The following is a 24,755-nucleotide window of genomic DNA, read 5'->3' as shown; positions in this document are numbered from 1 at the left end:
CTGATCAACAGAAAAAGACGTTTTTGTGTCATAGTGAAAACACATCTCTACAAAGTGGTCTAAATTAGTTACAAATATAAAACACAAAATAATTGGTTGTATAAATATTCATCCCCTACAGGTCAGTATTTAGTAGATGAACCTTCAGCAGCAATTAAGCCTTGAGTCTGTGGATAGGTCTCTATCAGCTTTGCACATCTGGATACTGCAATTTTTCACCGTTCTTCTTTACAAAACTGCTCAAGCTCTGTCAGATTGCATGGCGATCGTGAGTGAACAGCCCTTTTCAAGTCCAGCCACAAATTCTCGATTAGAGTGAGGTCTGGACTCTGACTTGGCCACTCCAGATATTAACTTCATTGTTTTTAAGCAATTCCTGTGTAGCTTTGGTTTTATGCTTGGGGCTCTTGTCTTGCTGGAAAACAAATCTCCCAAGTCACAGTTCTCTTCCAGGCTGCATCAGGTTTTCCTCCAGGATTTCCCTGTATTTTGCTGCATTTGTTTTAACCTCTACCTTCACAAGCTGACCAGGGCCTGCTGCAGTGAAGCATCCCCACAGCATGATGCAGCCACCACCATGCTTCACGGTAGGGATGGTGTGTTTTTGATAATGTGCGGTGTTTTGCTTACATCAAACATAGTGTTTAGTCTGATGGCCAAAAAACTCAATTTTGGTTTCATTAGATGATAGAACCCTGTTCCAGCTGACTTCAGAGTCTCCCACCTGCCTTCTGGCAAACTCTAGCAGAGATTTCTGAGAGTTTTTTCAACAGTGGCTTTCTCTTTGCCACTCTCCCTGGTGAAGCACTCAGGCAACAGTTGTTGTACGTGCAGTCTCTCCCATCTCAGCCACTGAAGCTTGTAACTCCTCCAAAGTTGTCATAGGTCTCTTGGTGGCCTCCTCTTCTTGCACGGTCACTCAGTTTTTGAGGATGGCCAGGTCTAGGTATTCTACTCCTTTACTCCACTCTGCAGTGACTGGGAAATTTTCTTGTATCCACCTCCTGACTTGTGCTTTTCAATAACCCTTTTGCAGAGCTGCCTGGAGTGGTTCTTGTCTTCACGGTGTAGTTTTTGCCAGGACACTGACTCACCAGCAGTTGGACCTTCCAGATACAGGTGTATTTTTACTGCAGTCAATTGAAACACCTTGACTGAACATGGTGATCTCCATTTAACTAATTATGTAGCTTCTAAAACCAATTGGCTGCACCAGTGATGATTTGGTGTGTCATATTAAATGGGGTGAATACGTATGCAATCAATTATTTTGTGGTTTATATTTGTAATTAATTTATAAATTTTGTAGAGATTTGTTTTCAAAGAGTCTTTTTCTGTTGATTAGTGTCAAAAAAGCCAAATTAAATCTACTGTGATTCAATAAAACATGAAAACTTAGGGAGGGGTTGAATATTTTGATAGGTGCTGTACATGTGCCTAAGAATTTTGCACAACACTATCTGTACTTTGATGATTTTATGTTGGCTTTTATCTGATCTGTATGAAGAATATGCAAGACAAGCTTTTTACTGTATTGGTACGTGTGACAGTTATAAAGGTTCCAGTACCAAAGATGATGGATGTAGGGTGGGTCCTGATTGAGAATCCTTCTTGACTGAACCGAATGGTACAGTGGTTAACAAATATACTCCTGAAAATCACTGCCTGTATTGTTTGAGTGTATTAAGGTTAGTTTGTCTAAATTTGTCTTTGGAGTTATACCCATGGGTTGATTAGTGACTACTAAGGGTGAAGCAAATGACGTATCAGGGACAGTTACTATCCCACCATTATCAGACACTTGAACAGACTTTGGATTCTTGACCTTGCTTCCTTAGAAAAAGACCAAGTGGCCCCTTAAGTGGGCCAAGTCATTCAATAAGCTGCTGTACTTCCCTACCCTCCCAAAGCATCCTGTGCTCTCAAAGACCACATCCTTCCCCAGACATTCTCTCTTCTCTCTCCTTCCACCAGGCGAAAGATTCAGTTTCAGATTTTACTTATTACATGTACGTCAAAACGTACAGTGAAATGTGCCTTTTGTGTTAACAACCAACAACATGAACCAAAATGGCAGGGTCCAGGCCCCAGAGCGTATTGGAACAATTGAACTTGGTGTTTGGATGATATAACCATATAACAATTACAGCACGGAAACAGACCATCTCGGCCCTTCTAGTCCATGCCAAACGCTTTCCCTCACCTAACCCTCCATTCCTTTCCTGTCCATATACCTATCCAATTTTACTTTAAATGACAATACTAAACCTGCCTCTACCACTTCTACTGGAAGCTCGTTCCACACAGCTACCACTCTCTGAGTAAAGAAATTCACCCTTGTCTTACCCTTAAACTTTTGCCCCCAACTCTCAACTCATGTCCTGTTGTTTGGATCTCCCCTACTCTCAATGGGAAAAAGCCTATCCACATCAACTCTATCTATCCCCCTCGTAATTTTAAATACCTCTATCAAGGCCCCCCTCAACCTTCTACGCTCCAAAGAATAAAGACCTATCTTGCTCAACCTTTCCATGTAACTTAGGTGCTGAAACCCAGGTAACATTCTAGTAAATCTTCTCTGTACTCTCTATTTTGTTGATATCTTTCCTATAATTTGGTGACCAGAACTGTACACAATACTCCAAATACGGCCTCACCAGTGCCTTGTATAATTTTAACATTACATCCCAACTCCTATACTCAATGCTCTGATTTATAAAGGCCAGCATACCAAAAGCTTTCTTTACCACCCTATCCACAGTGAGATTCCACCTTCAGGGAACCATGCACTATTATTCCTAGATCACTCTGTTCTACTGCATTCTTCAATGCCCTGCCATTTACCATGTATGTCCTATTTAGATTATTCCTACCAAAATGTAGCACCTCACACTTATCAGCATTAAACTCCATCTGCCATCGTTCAGCCCACTCTTCTAACTAGCCTAAATCTCTCTGCAAGCTTTGAAAACCTACTTCATTATCCACAACACCACCTACCTTAGTATCATCTGCATACTTACTAATCCAATTTACCACCCCATCATCCAGATCATTAATGTATATGACAAACAACATTGGACCCAGTACAGAACCCTGAGGCACACCACTAGTCACCGGCCTCCAACCTGACAAACAGTTATCCACCACTACTCTCTGGCATCTCCCATCCAGCCACTGTTGAATCCATTTTACTACTTCAATATTAATACCTAACGATTGAACCTTCCTAACTAACCTTCTATGCGGAACCTTGTCAAAGGCCTTACTGAAGTCCATATAGACAACATCCACTGCTTTACCCTTGTCAACTTTCCTCGTAACCTCTTCAAAAAATTCAATAAGATTTGTCAAACATGACCTTCCACGCACAAATCCATGCTGACTGTTCCTAATCAGACCCTGTCTATCCAGATTATTCTTAGAGATGGTATATATAATTCTTTCCATTAATTTACCCACCACTGACGTCAAACTGTCAGGCCTATAATTGCTAGGTTTACTCTTAGAACCCTTTTTAAACAATGGAACCACATGGGCAATACGCCAGTCCTCCGGCACCATCCCCGTTTCTAATGACATTTGAAATATTTCAGTCAGAGCCCCTACTATTTCTACACTAACCTTCCTCGAGGTTCTAGGGAATATCCTGTCAGGACCCGGTGATTTATCCACTTAGATAACTTGGGCACCATGCCTGATTGAAAAGGTCAGGGTGTCGGGGTCAGCTTGCTGCTTCACGACGTTTTCTTGGCTCTGCGCTGAACTCAGGCTGTGCCTTCATATTTGTGGACGGACTCTTTCGTAGATTTCAGGTCTGAACACTGTTTGCTTGTTTCAGTTGTTTGCACATTTGTTTTCTCTCTCTCTCTCTGCACACTGGGTGTTTAACTATCTTTTTAATGGATTCTTTTGGGGTTTCTTTGTTTTGTGGCTGCCTGTGAGGAGACAAATCTCAAGCTTGTATAGTGTATACATGCTTTGTACTTTGAACTAACCCAGGGATGTGCTGGGACCAGCCCACAAGTGTTGCCACACATTCTGGCAGCCTGAAAAGGTATCACCAGGCTCAGGAACAGCTTCTACCCTGTGGCCATAAGACTATTTAATATTCCCTAGTATGAGAAGAGGTGGTGGGGGTGGAGATATGTCCCTACTAAAGGAGGTGTAAGGAGCTCCTTCCCTCTGCTTGCCTGCAGGTCACCCTTGGGCAGGGTGTAGCACCTGCTTAGCCCTCCGATCAGGGTCACGTTGACAGGAGCAGGTGGTTGTATGAGCAGCCGGTGTAAATCACAAGTCCTGGTTATGTGACCTCTGACACCAGGCAGACAATCTCTGAAGAGTGTTGATGATGGCTGGGGTCGTCTTGCAAAGTCACTGCCCAGAAGAAGGCAATGACAAACCAATTCTGTAGAAAAATTTGCCAAGAACAATTATGGTCGTGGAAAGACCGCGACTGTCCACGTCACACAACACAGCACGGAACGAAGAAGTACAATAAGATGGACTCTTGACCTCACAATCTATCTCATTATGATCTTGCACTTTAATATTTACCCGCACTACACCTTTTCTGTAACTGTCACACCTTATTCTGCATTGTTACTGTTTTACCCTGTTCGAACTCCATGCACTGTGCAATGATCTGATCTGTATGAACAGTGTGCAAGACAAGCTTTTCACTGTATCTCATACATTGACCAATTCCAAACCAAACTCATAAACCAATTCCAAAGTTCAAAGTAAATTTATTGTCAGTTTATAAGTGTCACCATACACTACCCTGTGATTCATTTTCTTGTGGGCATTCACAGTAAACACGGAAGAAACTGCACACAAAGAAAGAATGCGCGAAAGACGACAAATTGTGCAAATACAGACGGGGGAAAAGCTCAATAATAAAAATAAATAAAGAAGGTACAAGTGTTGAGAGCACAAGTTGTGGAATCGGTTCAGCACTGAAGTGAGTGAAGTTGTCACTCTGGTTCATGAGACTGATGGTTGAGAAGTGAAAGCTGTTCCTGAACCTGGTGTCGTGATTCTGAGGGCTCCTATACCTCCTCCCTGATGGCAGCAGCGAGGAGTGAGCATAGCCTGTGTTCTGGAGGATGGATGCTGCTTTCCTGTGATGCTGCTCCATGTAGATGAGTTCATTGGTGGACTGGGGCGTATCCACAACTTTTTGTAGGCTTTGCCCTTCAAGGGCATTGGTACTGGCAAACAGACTTATGATGCAGCCGGTCAATATACTCTTTCCCTGCACATTTATAGGTTTGTCAAAGTTTTCAATGTCATGCTGAATCTTCACAAACTTCTTAGAAAGTAGAGGCACTGCCATGCCTTCTTTGTGATGGCACTTGCGTGCTGGGCTCAAGACAGATCCTTGGGACTGATAACACCAAGGAATTTAAAAAGTACTGACTTTCTCCACCTATGCTTCCCTGATGAGGACTGGCTTATGGATCTCTAGATTCCTCCTCCTGAAGTCAATAAGTTCTTTGGTTTTTCTGACGTTGAGTGAGAACCATTTAGTTACCTGCTTACGCTTAGACTTCAGCCTGAGGTTTCCAGCCAGAGGACTGTTCCACACTAGCGGTACATTCATGCTTTGGAGTTAGAGTTGTACAGCACAGGAACAAGTTCCCTGTGTTAGCTGTCCATGTATTTATCTATATCTAGTTCCCATTGACCTTGTCTGGTGTGTTGCCTTGTATCTAGATCGTCATCATCGTTATGTGCTAGGTCATGTGATGCGGGCTATCGTGGATTGCCCTTGGCAAATTTTTCTACAGAAGTGGTTTGACATTGCCGCCTTCTAGGCAGTGTCTTTACAAGACGGGTGACCCCAGCCATTATCAATACACTTCAGAGATTGCTTGGCATCAGTGGTCACATAACCAGTACTTGTGATATGTACCAGCTGCTCCCGTGGCTTCACATGACCCTGATCGGGGGTGCTAAACCGGTGCTACACCTTGCCCAAGGGTGACCTGCAGGCTGGCGGAGGGAAGGAGTCTCATTCCTCCTTTGGTAGAGACGTATCTCCATCCTGCCACCCAAGCAGTCTAGTACACCTTGTTGATTCAAGTGCTCTTCTGGAAGATTGTTGGGAGTCTTTGCTTCCAGCATGGTTGCATGTTCCAGATTCCTGGTATAGCGTGCATTTCCACTGTGAATTGGCTATAATGCAGTCGATGGATTGGGAAGCAACACACAGAAAGTGATGGAGGAACTCGGCACATCAGGCAGCATCTGTGGAGGGGAATAAACCATAGAACATTACAGCACAGAAACTGCCAGTGTTCTGAACGGAGATCCTTCATCAGTATTTTGCCTCTCCATTGATGCTGCTTGACTTGTTGAGTTCCTTTAGATCACACGACATGGGAGCAGAATTAGGCCATTCGGCCCCTCAAGTCTGCTCTGCCATTCCATCATGGCTGATTTATTTTCCCTCTCAACTCCATTTGCCTGCCTTCTCCCCATAACCTTTGCTCTTACTAATAAAGAACCTGTCAATGATCGCCCCAAATATACCCAATGGCATGGACTCCACAATGAATTCCACAGGTTCATCACCCTCAAGTTAAAGAAATTCCTCCTCATCTTTGTTTCTTCTCATTTTTTTGTGGGATATGGGCTTATCTTATTACTTGATGTAGATGCTACAGATTAAAAGCAAGTTAGTTTAAACGCACAAGTATTCTTTTGCTATTTTGGCATCATTCTAGGCCAGGGGTTCCCAACCTGCTTAATGTTATTGGTCCGTGGCATAAAAAAAGGTTGAGACTCCCTCGTCTAAGCACTGTTTGTTCCCTCTCACCAAGTCGTAGAGTCATAGAAAAAGTACAGCACAGAAACAGGCCCTTTGGCCCTTCTAGTCTATGCCAAACCATTTAAACTGCCTACTTCCTTTGACCTGCACCGGAAGCACTGCCCTCCATATCCCTACTATGCATGTACCCATCCAAACTTTACTTAAACATTGAAATAGAGCTCGCGTGCACCACTTGTGTTGGCAGCTCATTCCACTCTCACAGCCATCTTGAGTGAAGAAGTTTCCCCTCATGTTCCCCTTAAACTTTTTACCTTTCACCCTTAACCCATGACCTATGTTTGTAGTCCCACCCAGCTTTGGTGGAAAAAGTCTGCTTACAATTACCCCATCTATACCCCTCAAAATTATGTATACCTCTATCAATTCCCCTCTCAGTCTTATACATTCCAAGGAATACAGTCCTAACCTGTTCGATCTTTCCATATAACTCGGGTCCTCCAGTGCCAGCAACATCTTTGTGCCTCTGGTTCTGATGCTCTGACCCTTTCTACCTAGCCCCTGAGTGTTGTGGTGTGGATGGGGTGGGGGGAGTGGAGAGAACACTGGGTGTTTGACAGTCGTCTTCTGTTTTAATGGATTCTATTGGGTTTCTTTGTTTTGTGGCTGTCTGTAAGGAGACGAACCTCAAGGTTGCATCAAGTTACATACTTTGATAATAAATGAACTTTGAGAAGGCACAGAGAAATTCACTGTCAGGCATGTTAGTGTAGTGGTTAGCACAACGCTTTACAGTACCAGCAACTCTGGTTCAGTTTCCACTGCTGTCTGTTAGGAGTATGTATGTTCTTCCTGTGATTCTGTGTTGGTTTCCTCCCACAGTCCAATGACGTATCGGTTGGTAGGTTAATTGTCTAGTGATTGGGCTGGGATTGAATTGGGTGTTGCTGGACGGCGCGCTTCGAAGGGCTGGAAGGGCCTGTTCCACACACTAACTATCTGAGCGCTAGCAGGGTGTTGAGAAGTCTCTCAACCTGGAGAGAAGAAGCTGTTACCCAGCCTAACGATCCTTGTTCTTGTGTTGCATTATAGTGCAGGCTCAACAAATTACTAGAAGTTACAATAAAAGAAATAAAATCAGAATCGGGTTTAATATCAGGTCTAGAATTTTTTTTGTCTTTGCAGCAGCAATACATGATAATGTGTGGAACTGAATTACAGTACGTGTGTATATATGTATGTGTGTGTATAATATATCCTATAAAAACGTACTCATTCCCCCTTGCAAGTTTTCATGTTTTATTGTTTTACAACATTGAATCATCCAACTTCTAGTAAACTTTAGGTGACGGTGTCCGCTATCCTGACACTCTCCTGTAAAATGTCTTGATACAATTTTGAATTCATTGTTCCCTCAGCGACTGCAAGCTGTTCAGGCCCTGAGGCAGCAAAGCAGCCCCAAACCGTGATGCTCCTTCCACCATGCTTCACAATTAGGATGAGGTTTTGGTGTTGTTGTGCAGAGCCCTTCTTTCTCCAAACATGGCAACGTGCATTTCTGCCAAAAAGTTCAACTTTTGTCTTATCTGTCCACAGAATATTGTCCCGGAAGTGTTGTGGAACATCCAGGTGGTCTTTTGCAAACTTGAGACCTACAGCAATGTTTGTTTGTTATTTTTTGTTGAGCAGTAGTTTGCTCTGTGGTGTCCTTCCATGAATTCCATTCTTGTTCAGTGTTTTTCTTATAGTGGACACGTGAACAGAGACTGCAGCAAGTTCTAGTGATGTCTGCAGGCCTATTGCTGTTACCGTTGGGTTCTTTTTTACTTCCTTCAGCTTTGCACATTATGCTCTTGGTGTGATCTTTGCAGGACACCCACTCCTAGGGAGAGTAGCAACAGTACTGAATTTCCTCCATTTGTAGGTAATTTCTCTTACTGTAGTAATTTAATAAAAGTAGTGAGGTGGTGTTCATGGGTTCAATGTCCATTCAGAATCTGATGGCAGAGAGGAAGAAGCTGTTCTTCAGTCATTGATGGTGTGCCTTCAGGCTTCTGTAGCTCCTTCCTGATGGTGGTCATGAATAGACAGTATGTCCTGGGGTGGCAAGGGTCCTTAAAGCTGGATGCCACCTTCTTGAGGTATCACTCCTTGAAGATGCCCTAGAATTCATTTATATGTAAAATAAATGTAGCGGTTACATTTTCAAGGAGCGAGGCCTCGAAAAGGCGGCGTTCATTCAAGAGGAATTGCGAGGTAGTGTCCATAATTTCATAGATGGTTCAGAAATCTCATGACAACAGTATGCAGTTTTGTGTACCTCTGTCAATCAGTCCTCAGCTCTCTCCATCCACTGCAGGTGAATTTAGAGAGAGATGGGGGAACATTGCCTTGATTAAGAGGATGGGCCGAAGGGCCTTTATTCTGTGCTGTGTCAGGAGAAAGATTGCAAGACACAGGTATGTGGAAAGGATGTTCCTCTAAGACCATAAGATATAGGAGCAGAATTAGGCCATTTGGCCCATCAAGGCTGCTCCACTGCCGCCTCATCATTAGCCTTCCCAGTCCCAGTCTCCAGACTTCTGCCCTTTCCCCTTCATGTCCTGACCAATCAAGAATCTATCAACATCTGCCTTAAATTTACCCAATGACTTGGTCTCCACAATCGCCTTTGGAATGAATTCCACCGATTCCTTAACCAGAGAGTGGTGAAATTCCTCCCCATCTCTGTTCTAAAGGGTCGCCTCTCTATTCTGAGGCTGTGTCCTCTGGTCATGGACTTACGAGGGTGAGCTCTGATTCTAGTGAATTGTAGTGGAGGCTTGAGGGGAACTGAATGGCTAACTCCTGTATCTCAGTTAAGAAATTGTAAACATTGGACTCTGTAAATCTCTGTTTGTGGAATAAGTAAATAAAGTTTGTGCCTTTTAGGATGTTTATTAAATAGCAGTTGAGTCTCTGGGACCTGGTATTTACGGATCCGATTACTGAGTTAGCTCAATTCTGATCTGGTAGCTGAGCACCAGTAAACGAACTGCTGCCTGACCAGAGTCCCAGCATCTGCTGAGGGAAGTGGACATTTGGCGCTGCGGGTGGAGACCTGTCTCGTGTCTCTGGGGTCTACGCTGTTGGTCAGAACCCTTTGTGAGAGCTTGGGTTAAGGGTGACTTGGCTTGTTGAGTACGACTGGGGAACTGGGATCATAATGCAATATAAATGAACCTGATTAAGTTGAGATATTTGGCCCATCGAGTCTGCTCCGCCATTTCATCATGGCTGATCCATTTCCCTCTCAGCCCCAGTCTCCTGCCTTCTCCCTGTAAGCCTTCAAGCCCTGACTAATCAAGAATCTGTTAATTTATTAAATATACACAATGACTTGGCCTCCACAACTGCCTGTGGCAATGAATTCCACAGATTCACCATCCTCTAGCTAAAGAAATTCCTCCTCTTGTACCAATACTCTTCAGAGATTGTCTGCCTACAGTTGATGGTTGCATAACTAGGACTTGTGATATGACCAAGAACCTGTCAATCTCTGCCTTAAGTACACCCAGCAAGCTGGCCTCTACAGCTGTCCATGGCAATGAATTCTACAGATTCACCACCCTCTGGCTAAAGAAATTCCTCCTCTAAATGGACATCCCTCTATTCTGAGACTGTGTCCTCTTCTGGCCCAAGACATCCCCACCAAAGGAAACATCATCTCCACATCCATTCTGTTGAGGCCTTTCAACATTTGATAGGTTTCAATCAGGTCACCCCTCATTGTTTTGAATTTCTGTGAGAATAGAGAGGCGATGGCTGGTATGAAGAAGTGAGGGGAAGAGTTGGAGCAAGTGCATGCAGGTGATGGGTGGATCCAGGAAAAGAGAGGGCAACAGACAAGTGGTTAATTGGTAAATTGTCCCGTGACTGGGCTAGGGTTAAATCGGGGGATTTCTGGGTGGTGCAGCTCGAGGGGCCGGAAGGACCGATTTCCTGCTGTATCTCAATAAATAAATACTATTTTTCTCCCCAGAGGTGTTTGAAGGAGTAACTGTCACACTCTTGTCCATCAGACATAATCCTAGGGTTGGCATTAACTAAAACAATTTGATGCCATTACTGCCACTCTTGCACCCTCTTGACTCTTCAGTCTGCTCTTCCATTCTGTCAGGGTGTGGCTGTTCTGTCTGTAGCCTCAACTGTCTATTCCCATTTCCTCATCATTCGAGGTATGTATCATGCAGTATACGACCCTGAGATTCGTCTTCCCATAGACATAAACAGAACTAAGCAATCCGTTCAGAGAAAACATCAATTGCCCAACGCGCAAAAATAAGAACAAGTCGTGCAAACAGGAAAAACTGAGTGAAAAACACAATATAAAATATCGAACCACAGAGTCATTGAAACAGTCCAGGAATGTTTAGCTTAGCTCAATTCAATTTGGTGCTCAGTCGCCCTGGATCAAAACCTCACAAAATAGCAATAAAAACAAGTAGCAACCAGAAACACATCATAACATGAACTACAAACCGCAAACAGCTTTGATTAAACCTAGACGCAAGACTCTGGCACCATCCTCCGGCGCCATCGAGTGAGAGGGAATGACTGGTCAAATGCAGGCACCTTCCTCCATCAGCAGTGACCGAGAGGGAGGGAGGGAGGGAGGGAGGCAGACAGCGCTGAAGAGCTGTTCACCTTCTGCTCTCGCCCTCGTGGATTTCAGTGTTTGAAGTAGTAGTGAGATCACGGGTTGAGTATGATGTTCTCCTGATGGGTTGTCTATCGGTGGGGTCCTGGGGTGGCCGAAGAGGCTGGTCTGGGATCCATGGTGCAATGTGGACAATTTTAGTGGTGGCCGTGGTAACTTTTCACCGACTTGCTTTGAAGAGCTGAATTCCATCTGCTTTAAGAATATGCTAGACTCTCCTTTCCATCATCCCTTGAGGATGAGAATCTTGAAGACTCAGCCCTCTGTGGAAAAACCTTTTTTCCCCCATCTATTTTTAAACTTTGAAATACTAACTCCTTTAACACTAGATCCTCTTGCAAGAAGAAGCCCTCACTCAACCTGAAGCCAGTGAAGACCTCTCACAAACATAGCTCAAACAGTACAGCACAGGAACAGGCCATTCGGCCTGCAGTGTTGAGCTGAACCAGCTAAAAGGCAAATCAGAAACACCCAAACACTAATCCCTCCTACCTACGCCATGTCCATATCCCTCCATCTTCCTCACATCCATGTGCCTATCTGAATGTCACTTAAAAGCCTCCAATGTGTTTACCTCTACCGCCATAGCAGGCAGTGCACTCCAGCCATACAGCCCTCTCTAAAAGGGGAGAAAAAAAATCCCCTCACATCCTCCTTGAACCTGCACCCTCTCAGCTTCAATACCCATTCTCTGGTTTTAGACATTTCAACCCCGGGAAACAGATACTCTCTGTCTATGCCTCTTGTAAACCTCTCAGCCTTCAGTGCTTCAGAGAAAACAACCCAAGATTATCCAGCCTCTCATGATAGCACATGCCCTATAATCTAGACAGCATCCTGGTAAACCTCTTCTGCACCCTCTCCAAAGCCTCAACGTCCTTCCTGTAGTGGCGCGACCAGAACTGTACGTAATACTCCCGATGTGGCCTAACCAAAATTTTATAAGGTTGTAACATAACCTCTTGACTTTTGAACTCAATGCCTCGACTAATAAAAGCAAGCATTCAATAAGCCTTCTTGACCACCTTATTACATTGTACGCTTCGATCTGGATGCTTTGATTATCCCGGCCCGCCTTGGTGGTGTAAGCAAGTGCTGAGGCGTCACGTTACAGCGTTGTGAAACATCTGGAGTACTACACACTCTGCTGGTCATCACTCTGGCGTAAGGATGTGATTGCACTGGAGGGGCCGGGGAGGAGATTCTCTGGGGAGTTGCCTGTAAGAAGAGGCTGGAGATAGCATCTCCCACTTCCTAAAAGATAGAAAAATGAGCTTTAATTGTCACCTGTATGTCAAAGCAAACCATGAAATGTGTCGTTTGTGTTAACAACCAACATAGTCCTCAGGGATATGTGCTTCTCCCACTGCTCTGCTTTCTCTACACTCATGACTGTGTGGCTAGGCATAGCTCAACTGCCATCTATAAATTTGGTGATGATTGTTGGCAGAATCTCAGATTGTGACGAGAGGGTATACAAGAGTGAGATGTACCAGCTAGTTGAGTGGTGTCAGTAAGATGAAAAGAGCTGAGTGTGACTTCCGAAAGGGTAAGTTGAGGGAACACACACCCAAACCCTCATAGAGGGATCAGAAGTGAGCAATTTCAAGTTCCTGGGTGTCAATATCTCTGAGGATCTAACCTGGTCCCAACATAGTGATGCAGCTACTAAGAAGACAAGACAGCAGCTATATTTCATTAGGAGTTTGAGGAGATTTGGTTTGTCACCCAAAATGTTTGAAAACTTCTACAGCTGTACCAGAGAGAGCATTCTGACTGGCTGCATCACTGTTTGGGATGGGGTGGGGGTCGCTACTGTACAGGATCACAGTAAGCTGTGGAGAGTTGTAAACTCTGTCAGCTCCATCATGGGCACTAGCCTCCCCAGCATCCAGGACATCTTCAAAGAGCGATGTCTCAGAAAGGTGGTGCCTATCATTAAGGACCCCCCATCATCCAGGACATGCCCTCTTCTCATTGCTACCATCAGGAAGGAGGTACAGAAGCCTGAAGACACACACTCAGTGATTCAGGAACAACTTCTTCCCCCCATAATGTTCGATGGATTTTGAACCCATAAATGCTACCTCAGTACATTCTTATTTCCATTTATTTTGCACTAATAAATAATTTGTGTATATAATAAATATATATTTACTGTAATTCAGTTTATTTCTATTATGTATTGCATTGTATTGCTGCCACAAAGACAACAAATGCCAATGGTATTAAACCCCATTCTGATTCAGATGCTGGGGCAGCTTGCAAATGTCGCCACACTTCTGATGCCAACATAGCAAGCGCGTAACTCACTAGCCCTAAGCCAGGCCCACTACTCACTAACCCTAACTGGTGCATCTTTGGACTGTGGGAGAAGAGTGGAGCACTTGGAGGAAGCCCAGGCAGCCATGGGGAGAACATGCCAGCTCCTGACAGACAGCATAGGAACCGAATCCCAGTTGTAATTGCCGGCTCTCTAAAGCATTACGCTACCGTGCTACTGTGCCACTCCGGGATTCCCCATCTCTTATTATGTAGCCGTGGCATTAACACTGCTGGTCTATTTTTGGTCTCTTGCCAAGGGGACCTCCCTTGTTCAAAGTAACTTGATTATCAAAGTACATACATGTTGCCATTTACAACCATGAGATTCATTTTCTTGTGGGCAAACTCACTAAATCTATAGAACAATAATCATAACAGAATCAATCAAGGCCACCCAACTTTGATGTTTAGCCAGTGTGCAAAAGATAATAAATGGTGTAAATACAAAAGCAAATAATAATAATAATAAATAAACAATAAATATCAAGAACATGAGATGAAGAGTCCTTGAAAGTGAATCCATAGGTGTGGGTACATTTTAGTGATGGTGTGAGTGAAGTTATCCCCTCTGGTTTAAGAGCCAGATAACTATTCCTGAACCTGCTGGTGTGAGTCCTGAGTCTCCTGTAACTCCTCCCTGATGGCAGCAGTGAGAAGAGAGCATGACCTGGGGGTGGGGATCTCTGATGATGGACACTGCTGTCCTGTGGTAGCGTTCTGTATAGAGATCATCAGTGTTTGCGAGGGCCGTATCCACTACTTCTTGTAGGAATAAACCCAGGAGCTGATTTAATGGCCATCAGAGGTAATACCTCTGAACAGCAAGGCGAGTTGGAAATGGAGCACACACTGGTGGAGACGCAGACTCTCAGACCTGCATCACAGCCTGGTATGGAAACACCAATGCCCTTGAATGGAAAATCCTGTAAAAAGTAGTGGATACGGCTGAGTCCATCACCATTAAAGCATTGCCCACCATAGATCATGTCCACATGAAATGCTGTCAGAGGAAAAGAAGCACAAGAATATAAGAAATAGGAGCAGGAGTCGGCCATCTGGCCTGTTTTTTTTTTAATTAAATTTTTTAATTGAATTTTCAAATAGGTTACAGAAAGAAAAAAAAATTATCAACCCTTACCCCCTCCCCCCTAACATATCCCTATAGGAAAAAAAAGAGAAGAAAAAAGAAAGAAAGAAAGAATGCCTGGATATCGGAAGATCCCCACATGCTCCACGGAGTTCATAATAGCTTTAATATGTATATTTATTTATTTCCCCAGATAACCAATAATTTTATCTTTGGAGCACCTATATATTTAATCCAATTTTTTGTAAATAAGGGTGCCAAATTTTCAGAAATATTTCATATTTATCTCTTAAATTATAAGTAATTTTTTCAAGTGGAATGCAGCTAAAAATTTCATTCTTCCAACGATCTGTACTTAAGTATGAATCCGATTTCCAAGTAACTGCAATAGCCTTTTTGGCTACTGCCAATGCAATTTTTATGAATTCTTTCTGATATTTATTCAATTTGGATTTCGATTTTATCCCTTCAATATCACCTAGTAAAAATAATGTTGGATTATGTGGAAGTTGTATTCCAATAACTTGTTCCAGTAAAACTCTTAAATTTGTCCAAAAAGGTTGAATTTTAAAACAAGACCAAGTAGAGTGTAAAAAAGTACCAATTTCTTGATTACATCGAAAACATTGATCAGATAAATTTGAGTTTAATCTATTTATTTTTTGTGGTGTAATATATATTTGATGTAAAAAGTTATATTGTACTAATCTTAGTCGAACATTTATTGTATTTGTCATACTGTCAAGGCATAATCTTGACCAACTTGTTTCATCAATTTTAATATTCAAATCAGTTTCCCATTTTTGTCTTGACTTATGAATTCCTTGTTTAATTGCCTGTTTTTGAATCAAATTATACATACCAGAAATAAATTTTTCAATTTTTCCTTTATGAATTAAGTTTCTATTTCATTAGGTTTCGGCAATAACATTGTTTGACCCAGTTTATCTCTTAAATAAGCCCTTAATTGGAAATAACAAAAAAGAGTGTTATTTGATATTTTATGTTTATTCTTTAATTGGTCAAATGACATTAATATATCTCCTTCAAAACAGTCTCCTATATACCTAATCCCTTTATTAAACCAGCTATATAAAAGTTGATTATCCATTGTAAAAGGGATAAGTTTATTTTGAATAAACTTATCTTTGCTAATAAAGATTTCTTTATCTCATCATCAACATTTATCTTATTCCATAAATCAATCAAATGTTTTAGTATAGGAGATTCTTTCTTTTCCCGTATCCATTTAGATTCCCATTTATATATAAAATCTTCTGGTATATTTTCTCCTATTTTGTCTAATTCTATTCTAATCCATGCCGGTTTATCTTCATCAAAAAAAGATGCAATAAATCTAAGTTGATTTGCTTTGTAATAATTCTTAAAATTTGGTAATTGTAACCCTCCTAGGTCAAATTTCCATGTCAATTTTTCCAATGATATTCTTGACATCTTACCTTTCCAAAGGAATTTCCTCATACATTTATTTAACTCTTGAAAAAATTTCTGTGGTAATTGTATTGGTAGTGTTTGGAATAAATATTGTAATCTAGGGAATATATTCACTTTTACAGCATTGTCTCTACCTATTAATGTTATTGGTAACATCATCCATTTATCAAGATCCTCTTGAATATTTTTAAATAATGGCAAATAATTTAATTTATATAAATTCTTTATATCATTATCAACTCTTATGCCTAAATACTTTATACCATTTATCGGCCATTGAGTTATTAATCGACATTGACTATAATCTCCTTTAGTAAGGGGTAGAATTTCACTTTTATCCCAATTTATTTTGTACCCTGATATTTTCCCATATTCTTCCAATCTAGAAGATAATTTACACAACGAATGCAGTGGGTTAGTTAGATAAATCAGAACATCATCAGCAAATAAGTTAATCTTATATTCCTCCTGATTAACTCTGAAACCCATAATATCTGAGTCAGTTCTAATTAATTCAGCTAATGGTTCTATCGCCAACACAAAGCAGGTGATAAAGGACAACCTTGTCTAGTTGACCTTGTTAACTGAAATGATGTTGAAATTTGGCCAGTTGTCACCACTTTAGCTTTGGGTTAGTATTTAAGGTTTTAATCCATTTTATAAAAGATACTCCTAATCCATATTTTTCCAATACCTTAAATAAAAAATCCCATTCCAATCTATCAAGTGCTTTTTCTGCATCTAAAGCAACTGCCACACTCATTTCTTCCCTCTTCTGTGCCAAATGAATTATGCTAAGTAACCGAGTTACATTATCTGCCGATTGTCTATTTTTAATAAATCCTGTTTGGTCCATGTGTATTAATTTTGGTATTTAGATAATCTATTAGATAAGATCTTTGCTATTATTTTATAGTCTGTGTTCAACAAAGAAATAGGTCTTTATGATGTTGGCTTTAAAAGATCTCTGTCTTTTTTTGGCAATACTATTAAAATAGCTGTTGAAAAAGATTCTGGAAGTTTATGTGTTCTTTCCGCTTGGTGTATTAGCTCCATAAAAGGAGGAATTAATAAATCTTTAAACTTTTTGTAAAATTCAGGTGGATAACCATCTTCTTCTGGAGATTTATTACTCTGAAGTGATCCTAGAGCTTCTTTGACCTCTTTTAATGTAAAAGGCACATCTAATCCTTTCTGTTCTTCTGAATTCAATTTTGGGAGAGTTATTTGTGATAAAAAACCTTTCTATCTCAACAATATCGTTTTGTGATTCTGATTGATACAGTTCAGAATAAGAAATTTTAAAAGTTTCATTGTTTTCTAAAGGTTTATAAGTAATTTTATTTACACTTGTTCTAATTGCATTTATCGTTTTAGAAGCCTGGTCTGTTTTTAACTGCCAAGCAAGAATCTTGTGTGATCTTTCACCTAGTTCATAATATCTCTGTTTAGTTCTCATAATTGCTTTTTCTGTTCGGTATGTCTGAAGTGTATTATATTGTAGTTTCTTATTAACAAGTAGTCTTTGTTTTTCTTCTGTCATATATCTTTGAGATTCTTTTTCTAATTTTGTAATCTCTTTTTCCAATTGATCTATTTCTACCATATATTCCTTCTTAATTTTAGAAGTATAACTTATTATCTGGCCTCTCAAATATGCCTTCATCGCTTCCCATAATATAAATTTATCATCAACTGAATGTGTTTGTATCTAAAAAAAACTGAATCTGTTTTTTCATAAAATCACAAAAATCTTGACGTTGTAATAATATTGAATTAAATCTCCATCTGTAAGTCGATTCCTCCTTATCCATCATTATCATTGTCATTATCAAGAGGGAATGATCTGACAATATTCTTGCTTTATATTCCATTTTTTTCACTCTGTCTTGAATATTCGCTGATAGTAGGAAAAAATCTATCCTTGAATAAGTTTTATGTCTATTTGAATAAAATGAATAATCTCTTTCTGTTGGGTTAATTCTTCTCCATATATCAATCAAATTTAAATCTTTCATCAATGATAAAGTTAATTTTGCTACTTTTGGTTTTGTAACAACCTTTGTTGACCTATCTAAAACTGGGTCTAGACAAAAGTTAAAGTCTCCACCTATTAATATTTTATCGTGTGCGTCAGCCAAATTCAAAAAAGCCTCTTGTATAAATTTTACATCGTTTTCATTTGGTGCATAAACATTCATAAGAGTCCATAGTTCTGAAAAGATTTGACAATGTATAATTGCATATCTTCCCGCAGAGTCAATTAATACATTTTGTATTTTAATTTGTAAAGTTTTGTTGACCAAAATTGCAACTCCCCTCGCTTTTGAATTAAAAGAAGCTGCTATAACATTTCCAACCCAATCTCTCTTTAATTTCTGATGTTCTATCTCTGTTAAATGTGTTCCTTGTATAAAAGCTATATCTATTTTCATTTTCTTAATGTATGTTAAAATTATTTTTCTTTTCACCGGTCCATTAAGCCCATTAACATTAAAACTTAAAAGATTCAGTAAATTAGTCATTATTTTTAACGGGGTTGCTCCAGTCTATAATAATACATAATATTTCAACTCTCATAGTACCATGGGGAATTATTTAAAAATTCTCCATTTTGCTATCTGATCATCCAGGCAAAGAAAGAAAGATAAGAGAAAGATAGATTATAAAGGGAAAAAAAACAACCCCCCCCCCCCCCGCTAATGTTGTGAATGAAAAAAAACACAGCATTACCCCCCTCCGTTGTGCGGGTCATGGCAAATGCCATGATTACACACATGAATCCCATAGTGATCGATCCGAAGTTCCCCCAGCTCCCCCGTAACATGAAAAAAGTATATATAAGAGAAGAAAAAATAATATCACTACTCTCGATTAATATTTCTCAAATTTTACCTTTCTCCCCATATCATATAATTAAAAATATATTTAAATATTCTTCTGTCCTTAATGTCCATCAATTCACTTCAGTGTCCCCATCCTCATCTTTAATCTGTTTCACTTTTAAATCTTTACTGTCTAGTGAATATTTGGGAGTTCTTGTGCAAACTCCTCTGCATCCCGATGATCAGTAAAAAATCTTCTTTTTCCGTCATCCAAAAAAATGATCAGTGTTGCCGGGTGGCGCAATATAAATTTATAACCCTTTTCCCATAAAACTTTTTTCGCTGGGTTAAATTCCTTCTTTCTCTTCAAAAGGTCATAACTTATATCAGGATAGAAAAGAACTGCTTTCCCTTCTATCATCAATGGCTCATTTCTCTTTCTGGCACATTGGGCAGCCGCCTTCAGGATCTTTTCTTTATCTTGATATCTTAAGCATTTTATCAAGATTGGTCATGGGTTTTGATCAGGTTGAGGTTTTGGTCTTAAGGCTCTGTGGACCCTTTCGATTTCAATCAACTGGGTTCCCTCTTCCATTTCCAAATTTTCCGGGATCCATTTTTGAAAAAATTTTATTGGATCCTCTCCCTCTATCCCTTCTTTAAGACCAACAATATTAATATTATTTCGTCTACTAAAATTTTCAAGCACATCTATTTTTTCCAAGTCGTTTTCTTTCTGATGTCCAGGCAAGAATATTATCTTCCATTTTATTCACTCTATCAATAGTGTCTCCCGTTACTTCTTCCAGCTTTTTAACTTTCTTGTCCATTTTCTCCTGTTTTTTCACCATTTTATCAAACATAGTCTTCATATTTTTGTTTTAATGTTTTTAATTCTTTTAATTCATGCATTATTTGCGCCAAAGCTTCTCTTATGTCTCCAGAATATCTTCCACCTCCAACCTCGTCCTGTTGTTCTTCTTTTACCTCCTCATCTTCATCTGTATGTTACAGAGAATCCGAATCCGAATCCACCTCGGGTTCATTTTCACTTCCACTTCCAATCGTAGCTGGGATTTGTAGTTCAAATTGCTCATGTTTGCGCATGCCCTTTCCTGCGCGCACGCGCAATTCCTGTTGTTCCTTCTCGGAGACTGTTGATGTTGCCGCCGATTCCTGTTCTGTATCGCCGGAGGTAAGATGCACTTGAGTCCGAGGCTTCTTCATGGTGGCCGGCCCAGCTTGTACTGTCTTCAAAGTAGAAGTTTTCTTCTTTGTCTGTTTAGGAGGCATATCTAAGGAAAATCCTGAGTAGTTTAGACGTAGTTTTTAGAAAATATTTACTTACTTTTCTTCACTTAATCATTAATTTATTAGTTTTTTTACGGGAGAGCTAGATTTCCACATCTCGATCCTACGTCATCACGTGACGTCCCCCGGCCATCTGGCCTGTTGAGCCTGCTCCGCCATTCGATAAAGTCATGGCTGATCTGGCCATGGACTCAGCTCCATCTATCTGCCTTTTCTCCATAACCTTTAATTCCCCTACTATGCAAAAATCTATCCGACCTCATCTTAAATATATTTACTGAGGTAGCATCCACTGCTTCATTGGGCAGAGAATTCCACAGATTCACCACTCTCTGGGAAAAGCAGTTTCTCCTTATCTCCATCCTAAATTTACTCCTCCAAATCTTGAGGCTATGTCCCCTAGTTCTAGTCTCACCTACCAGTGGAAACAACTTTCCTGCCTCTACCTTATCTATCGCTTTCATAATTTTATATGTTTCTATAAGATCTCCTCTCATTCTTCTGAATTCCAGTGAGTACAGTCCTAGGCAACTCAATCTCTCCTCATGGTCTAACCCCCTCATTTCTGGAATCGACCTGGTGAACCTCGTCTGCACTGCCTCCAAAGCCAGTATATCCTTCCTCAAGTAAGAGACCAGAACTGCACACAGTACTCCAGGTGTGGCCTCACCAGTACCCTGTACAGTTGCAGCATAACCTCCCTGCTCTTAAATTCAATCCCTGTAGCAGTGGAAGTCAACATCCCATTTGCCTCCTTGATAGCCTACTGCACCTGCAAACCAACCTTTTGTGATTAACTCCCAAGCCCCTCTGCACAGCCGTTTAAATAATGGTCTGCCCTTTCATTTTTCCTTCCAGAGTGGATGACCTCACACTTACCAACATTGTACTCCATCTGCCAGACCCTTGCCCACTCACTTAACCTATCTATATCTCTCTGCGGACTCTCCGTATCTTCCGCACAATTTGCTTTTCCACTCAACTGAGTATCATCAGAAAATTTAGATACACTATACTCTGACTCCTCTTCCAGATTACTAATGTATATCGTGAACAGTTGTGGGCCCAGCACTGACCCCTGCGCTCACCACTGATTGCCAACCAGAGTAACACTCATGTATCCCAACTCTCTGCTTTCTATTAGTTACCCAATCCTCTATCCATGCTAATACATCGCCCCCAACTCTGCATCATTATATTATGGATAAGTCTTTCATGCAGCACCTTATCGAACACCTTCTGGAAATGCAAGTAAATAATGTCCATCTGTTCCCCTCTATCCACTGCGCTTGTTATGCCCTCAAAGTAAGTTTGTCAAACAGGACAGCATCCATCATCAGAGAAACCCCTCCCCCTCCCCGCGTCACTCGAGCTGTCTCTCTTCTCGCTGCTGCCATCAGGAAAGAGGCACAGGAGCCTCAGGACTCACACCGCCAAGTTCAGGAACAGTTATTACTCCTCAACCATCAGGCTGTTGAAGCAAAGGGGATAATTTCACTCACCCCATCACTGAAATGTTCCCACAACCTATGGACTCACTCGCTCTATGCATTGAGTTGCTGCCACATGATTAGCTGATTAGATATTTGCATTAACGAGCAGGTATACAGGCGTACCTAATAAATTGGCCATTGAGACTGACAATAAATTTAGTTTGAAATATGAGTTTAAGTTGTAGGGAAGGTTGCGGGAGGGGGGAGGGAAGTGGACAGGCCGAGGGAAACTTCTCCGGTGTTCTGTTGGGATAGCTTGCCATTTGACCCGATGTAAATCCTGCATCTCTCATCGTAGGCTCAGCCCCTGACAAAGCCCCTGAATGAATGACGTGTGTTTTAGTTGAGTTGTTGCTTGAGGGCACTCTTCTCTGTAACCGCCTACCACCATCTGAGTCCCTCCAATCCTAATTCCTGAGTAATCTCTGTATCATCAGTGATCGTGCCGTCACCTGTCAACAGACCTCGGCTGCTCCTCTCCTTCTCAAAGCCTGAACCTGTTGACTGCTCCGGGATTTGTTTGAAACCTTTGTGAAGTGCCGTCTGCTTCACTAACAGGGCTAATACAAGTGGACATTGATGGTGGAAACTTAAAAATTATTGGGGTGACCATGTGACCACTTATGTTTGAGATAAATCTGGTTAACAAGACACCTGCCTCTGTGTAGATCTCTCTGCCTTTGTCTCTGTCTCTCTTTCTCTCTGCCACTGTCTTTCTGTCTCTAGCTATCCCTGACTCTGTCCCTTTGTCTCTGTGTGTGCCTCTCTCTGTCTTTGTGCAGGTATGTGTCTCCCTCGAGAGAGGAGGGGAGAAAGCGGGACTGATCTTTGATTAGTCTGGTAGTACAATTATTTTTGGATATGGCTTCTCCAACATTACGGGATTTTGTTTGGTGTTTGGCTGGGTTTCGTCTCCCCTTCAGGTAATGATTAACAGGTAACAGTGGTGTAGTGTAACCCTGACTGGCTTGCATGGCTGCCTGCTCACAGGAGCAGTAGGGTTAACGGGACTCAGATTACTGAGATTCTCACCAGACTTTTGACTGCGGTCAGGAGCAGTGGTGGGCGAGTGTGAAAGTTATCACTGTCTCTTCAAAGAAAGCACAAAGAGAGACTTTTTCCCTGTTAGGAACCATGTTTTGGTTGGTGTCAGAGGTAAATCTGTGGACTCAAAGACTGTCAGTTTCTCTGCCGTATTTTCACTTTTCCTTTCTTATTCTCCTGTCAGCCTGGTTGTCATCTCTAACTGTGACTCTCTCTTTAACTATCCCATCTCCCCCTCACTCTGTTCCCCGCCATCTCTCCATGCTCTTGACTTGAACTGTAACTCTTTAATCTCTGGACCTCCTAGCACCTGTCCTGCTGACTCAGCCCGTGTACCACTGTTGCTTGTGTGATGTTTCCCTGCCTTCACGGATATTCCTGGCGGCTTGTTGAGTTGGGTGCCTGTTGCTTAGGCTTTGCTGACGCACTGATGTCCTCTGCTCCTCTCTCTCTCCCTCAGCTAACCTGGCGCCCGGTACCGACCAACGCGAGCTGAGGGACCTGCTCTGAGCGGACTCTTGCTGGCCGCCATGCCGCCCCGCCCGTCGTCGGGGGAGCTCTGGGGCCTCCACCTGATGCCCCCCCGCATCCTGGTGGACTGCTGCCTGCCCAACGGGATGATCGTCACGCTGGAGTGCCTGCGGGAGGCCACGCTGATCAGCATCAAGCACGAGCTCTTCCGCGAATCCCGCAAATACCCGCTCTTCCACCTCCTGCAGGTCAGTTGCTTGGGATAGGGAGGGCGGGGAGGGGGAGCGCCCTTCTGCCTCATCATTGGCCATCTCTCTCGGAGGTTGGGAGAACCCACCTGCCCGTTGGGTTGGGGAGGGGGCGGGTGCACGGGAGTGAGTTTGACGTGGAAGGGCGTGGGTCTGACTCCCGCTCTGGGGCACAGGAATCCAGGCAGTGTGCCGTGTGTGATGTTTATGTTTCCTCATGACTAGTAGGAGGCCGTTCACACTATGTGTCAGCTCACACAGCACTCCCTCTCGATTTTCCTTACAACATTTTCAACCCGTCTTCCCATCAACTTTCCCACCAGATTCCACCACTCAGCCACGGATTAGGGACAATGGTGTTTGTCCATCGTGCCTTGACAGGAGTCCTGAGCGGGAGAGTTTTTAAAGTGGAAAAGCCATTCCACTGGGGCAGTTCCTCTCTCCCAACCTCAGAAGTCCGGGTCTAGTGGTACGAGCAAGTGTCACGAACTGGGGTCTTCCTGGGTTGCAGTGGATGACCTTGACACCTCTGTGCCTTGTCAATCCCTTCACTCTCCACGGAGTGTTGCAGAAACCTCCTTCCCAGCCGTTGGATCTCACTGTAGATCTCATCCACCCAGTCCGCCGGAGCTGGATTTGCCTGCTTGGACGGGCACGTCCCTATCTCACTGGGGTATGAGGCCCACCGGCTACCCTCACCTGGTTTAGCCGGCCTGTCGGAGCGGTGTACCAGGGTGTGGCTGCTGTCGCAGGCAACCATTATGCGCAGTTAACCAATGACTCTGTACGTTATGGGGATGTGGGAAGAAAACTAGCATCTGGGCACCTACAGGGAGAATGGATGAGGGGGAGGGATGTGGCAATGGGGGACAGGAGGAGACTGAGAGGGGCACTACAAGAAATAGGGATCAAACCTGGAATTCTGGCGCTGTGAGTCCGTAGCACTACCCGCTGCCCTGCCGAACCGGACAACTAGACTGGGCTGGTTTATGGACGGGGCCCTTACACAACAACTTTAAAGA

The 24,755-nt window shown here is 42.2% G+C and overlaps 1 protein-coding gene and 1 long non-coding RNA gene across 2 annotated transcripts in view; both read left to right on the top strand.

Moving 5' to 3' along the window:
* LOC140729247 (uncharacterized) overlaps window positions 1–24,755 on the top strand; it is a 119,265-nt gene that overhangs the window by 27,807 nt on the left and 66,703 nt on the right. The window lies entirely within an intron of this gene.
* The window catches only part of LOC140729246 (phosphatidylinositol 4,5-bisphosphate 3-kinase catalytic subunit alpha isoform), a 137,544-nt gene that overhangs the window by 52,303 nt on the left and 60,486 nt on the right, over window positions 1–24,755 (top strand). The window contains exon 2 of the mRNA XM_073048808.1: window positions 23,475–23,733. Within this exon, the coding sequence (XP_072904909.1) occupies window positions 23,545–23,733 (189 nt within the window). The 5' untranslated portion in view covers window positions 23,475–23,544. The remainder of the gene's footprint in view (window positions 1–23,474; window positions 23,734–24,755) is intronic.

The sequence above is a fragment of the Hemitrygon akajei genome, chromosome 6 (assembly GCF_048418815.1).
Source record: "Hemitrygon akajei chromosome 6, sHemAka1.3, whole genome shotgun sequence".
Lineage (NCBI taxonomy): Eukaryota > Metazoa > Chordata > Chondrichthyes > Myliobatiformes > Dasyatidae > Hemitrygon > Hemitrygon akajei.
Note: the sequence above shows the minus strand (reverse complement) of the source record. Positions and strands in the feature narration are given on the sequence as shown.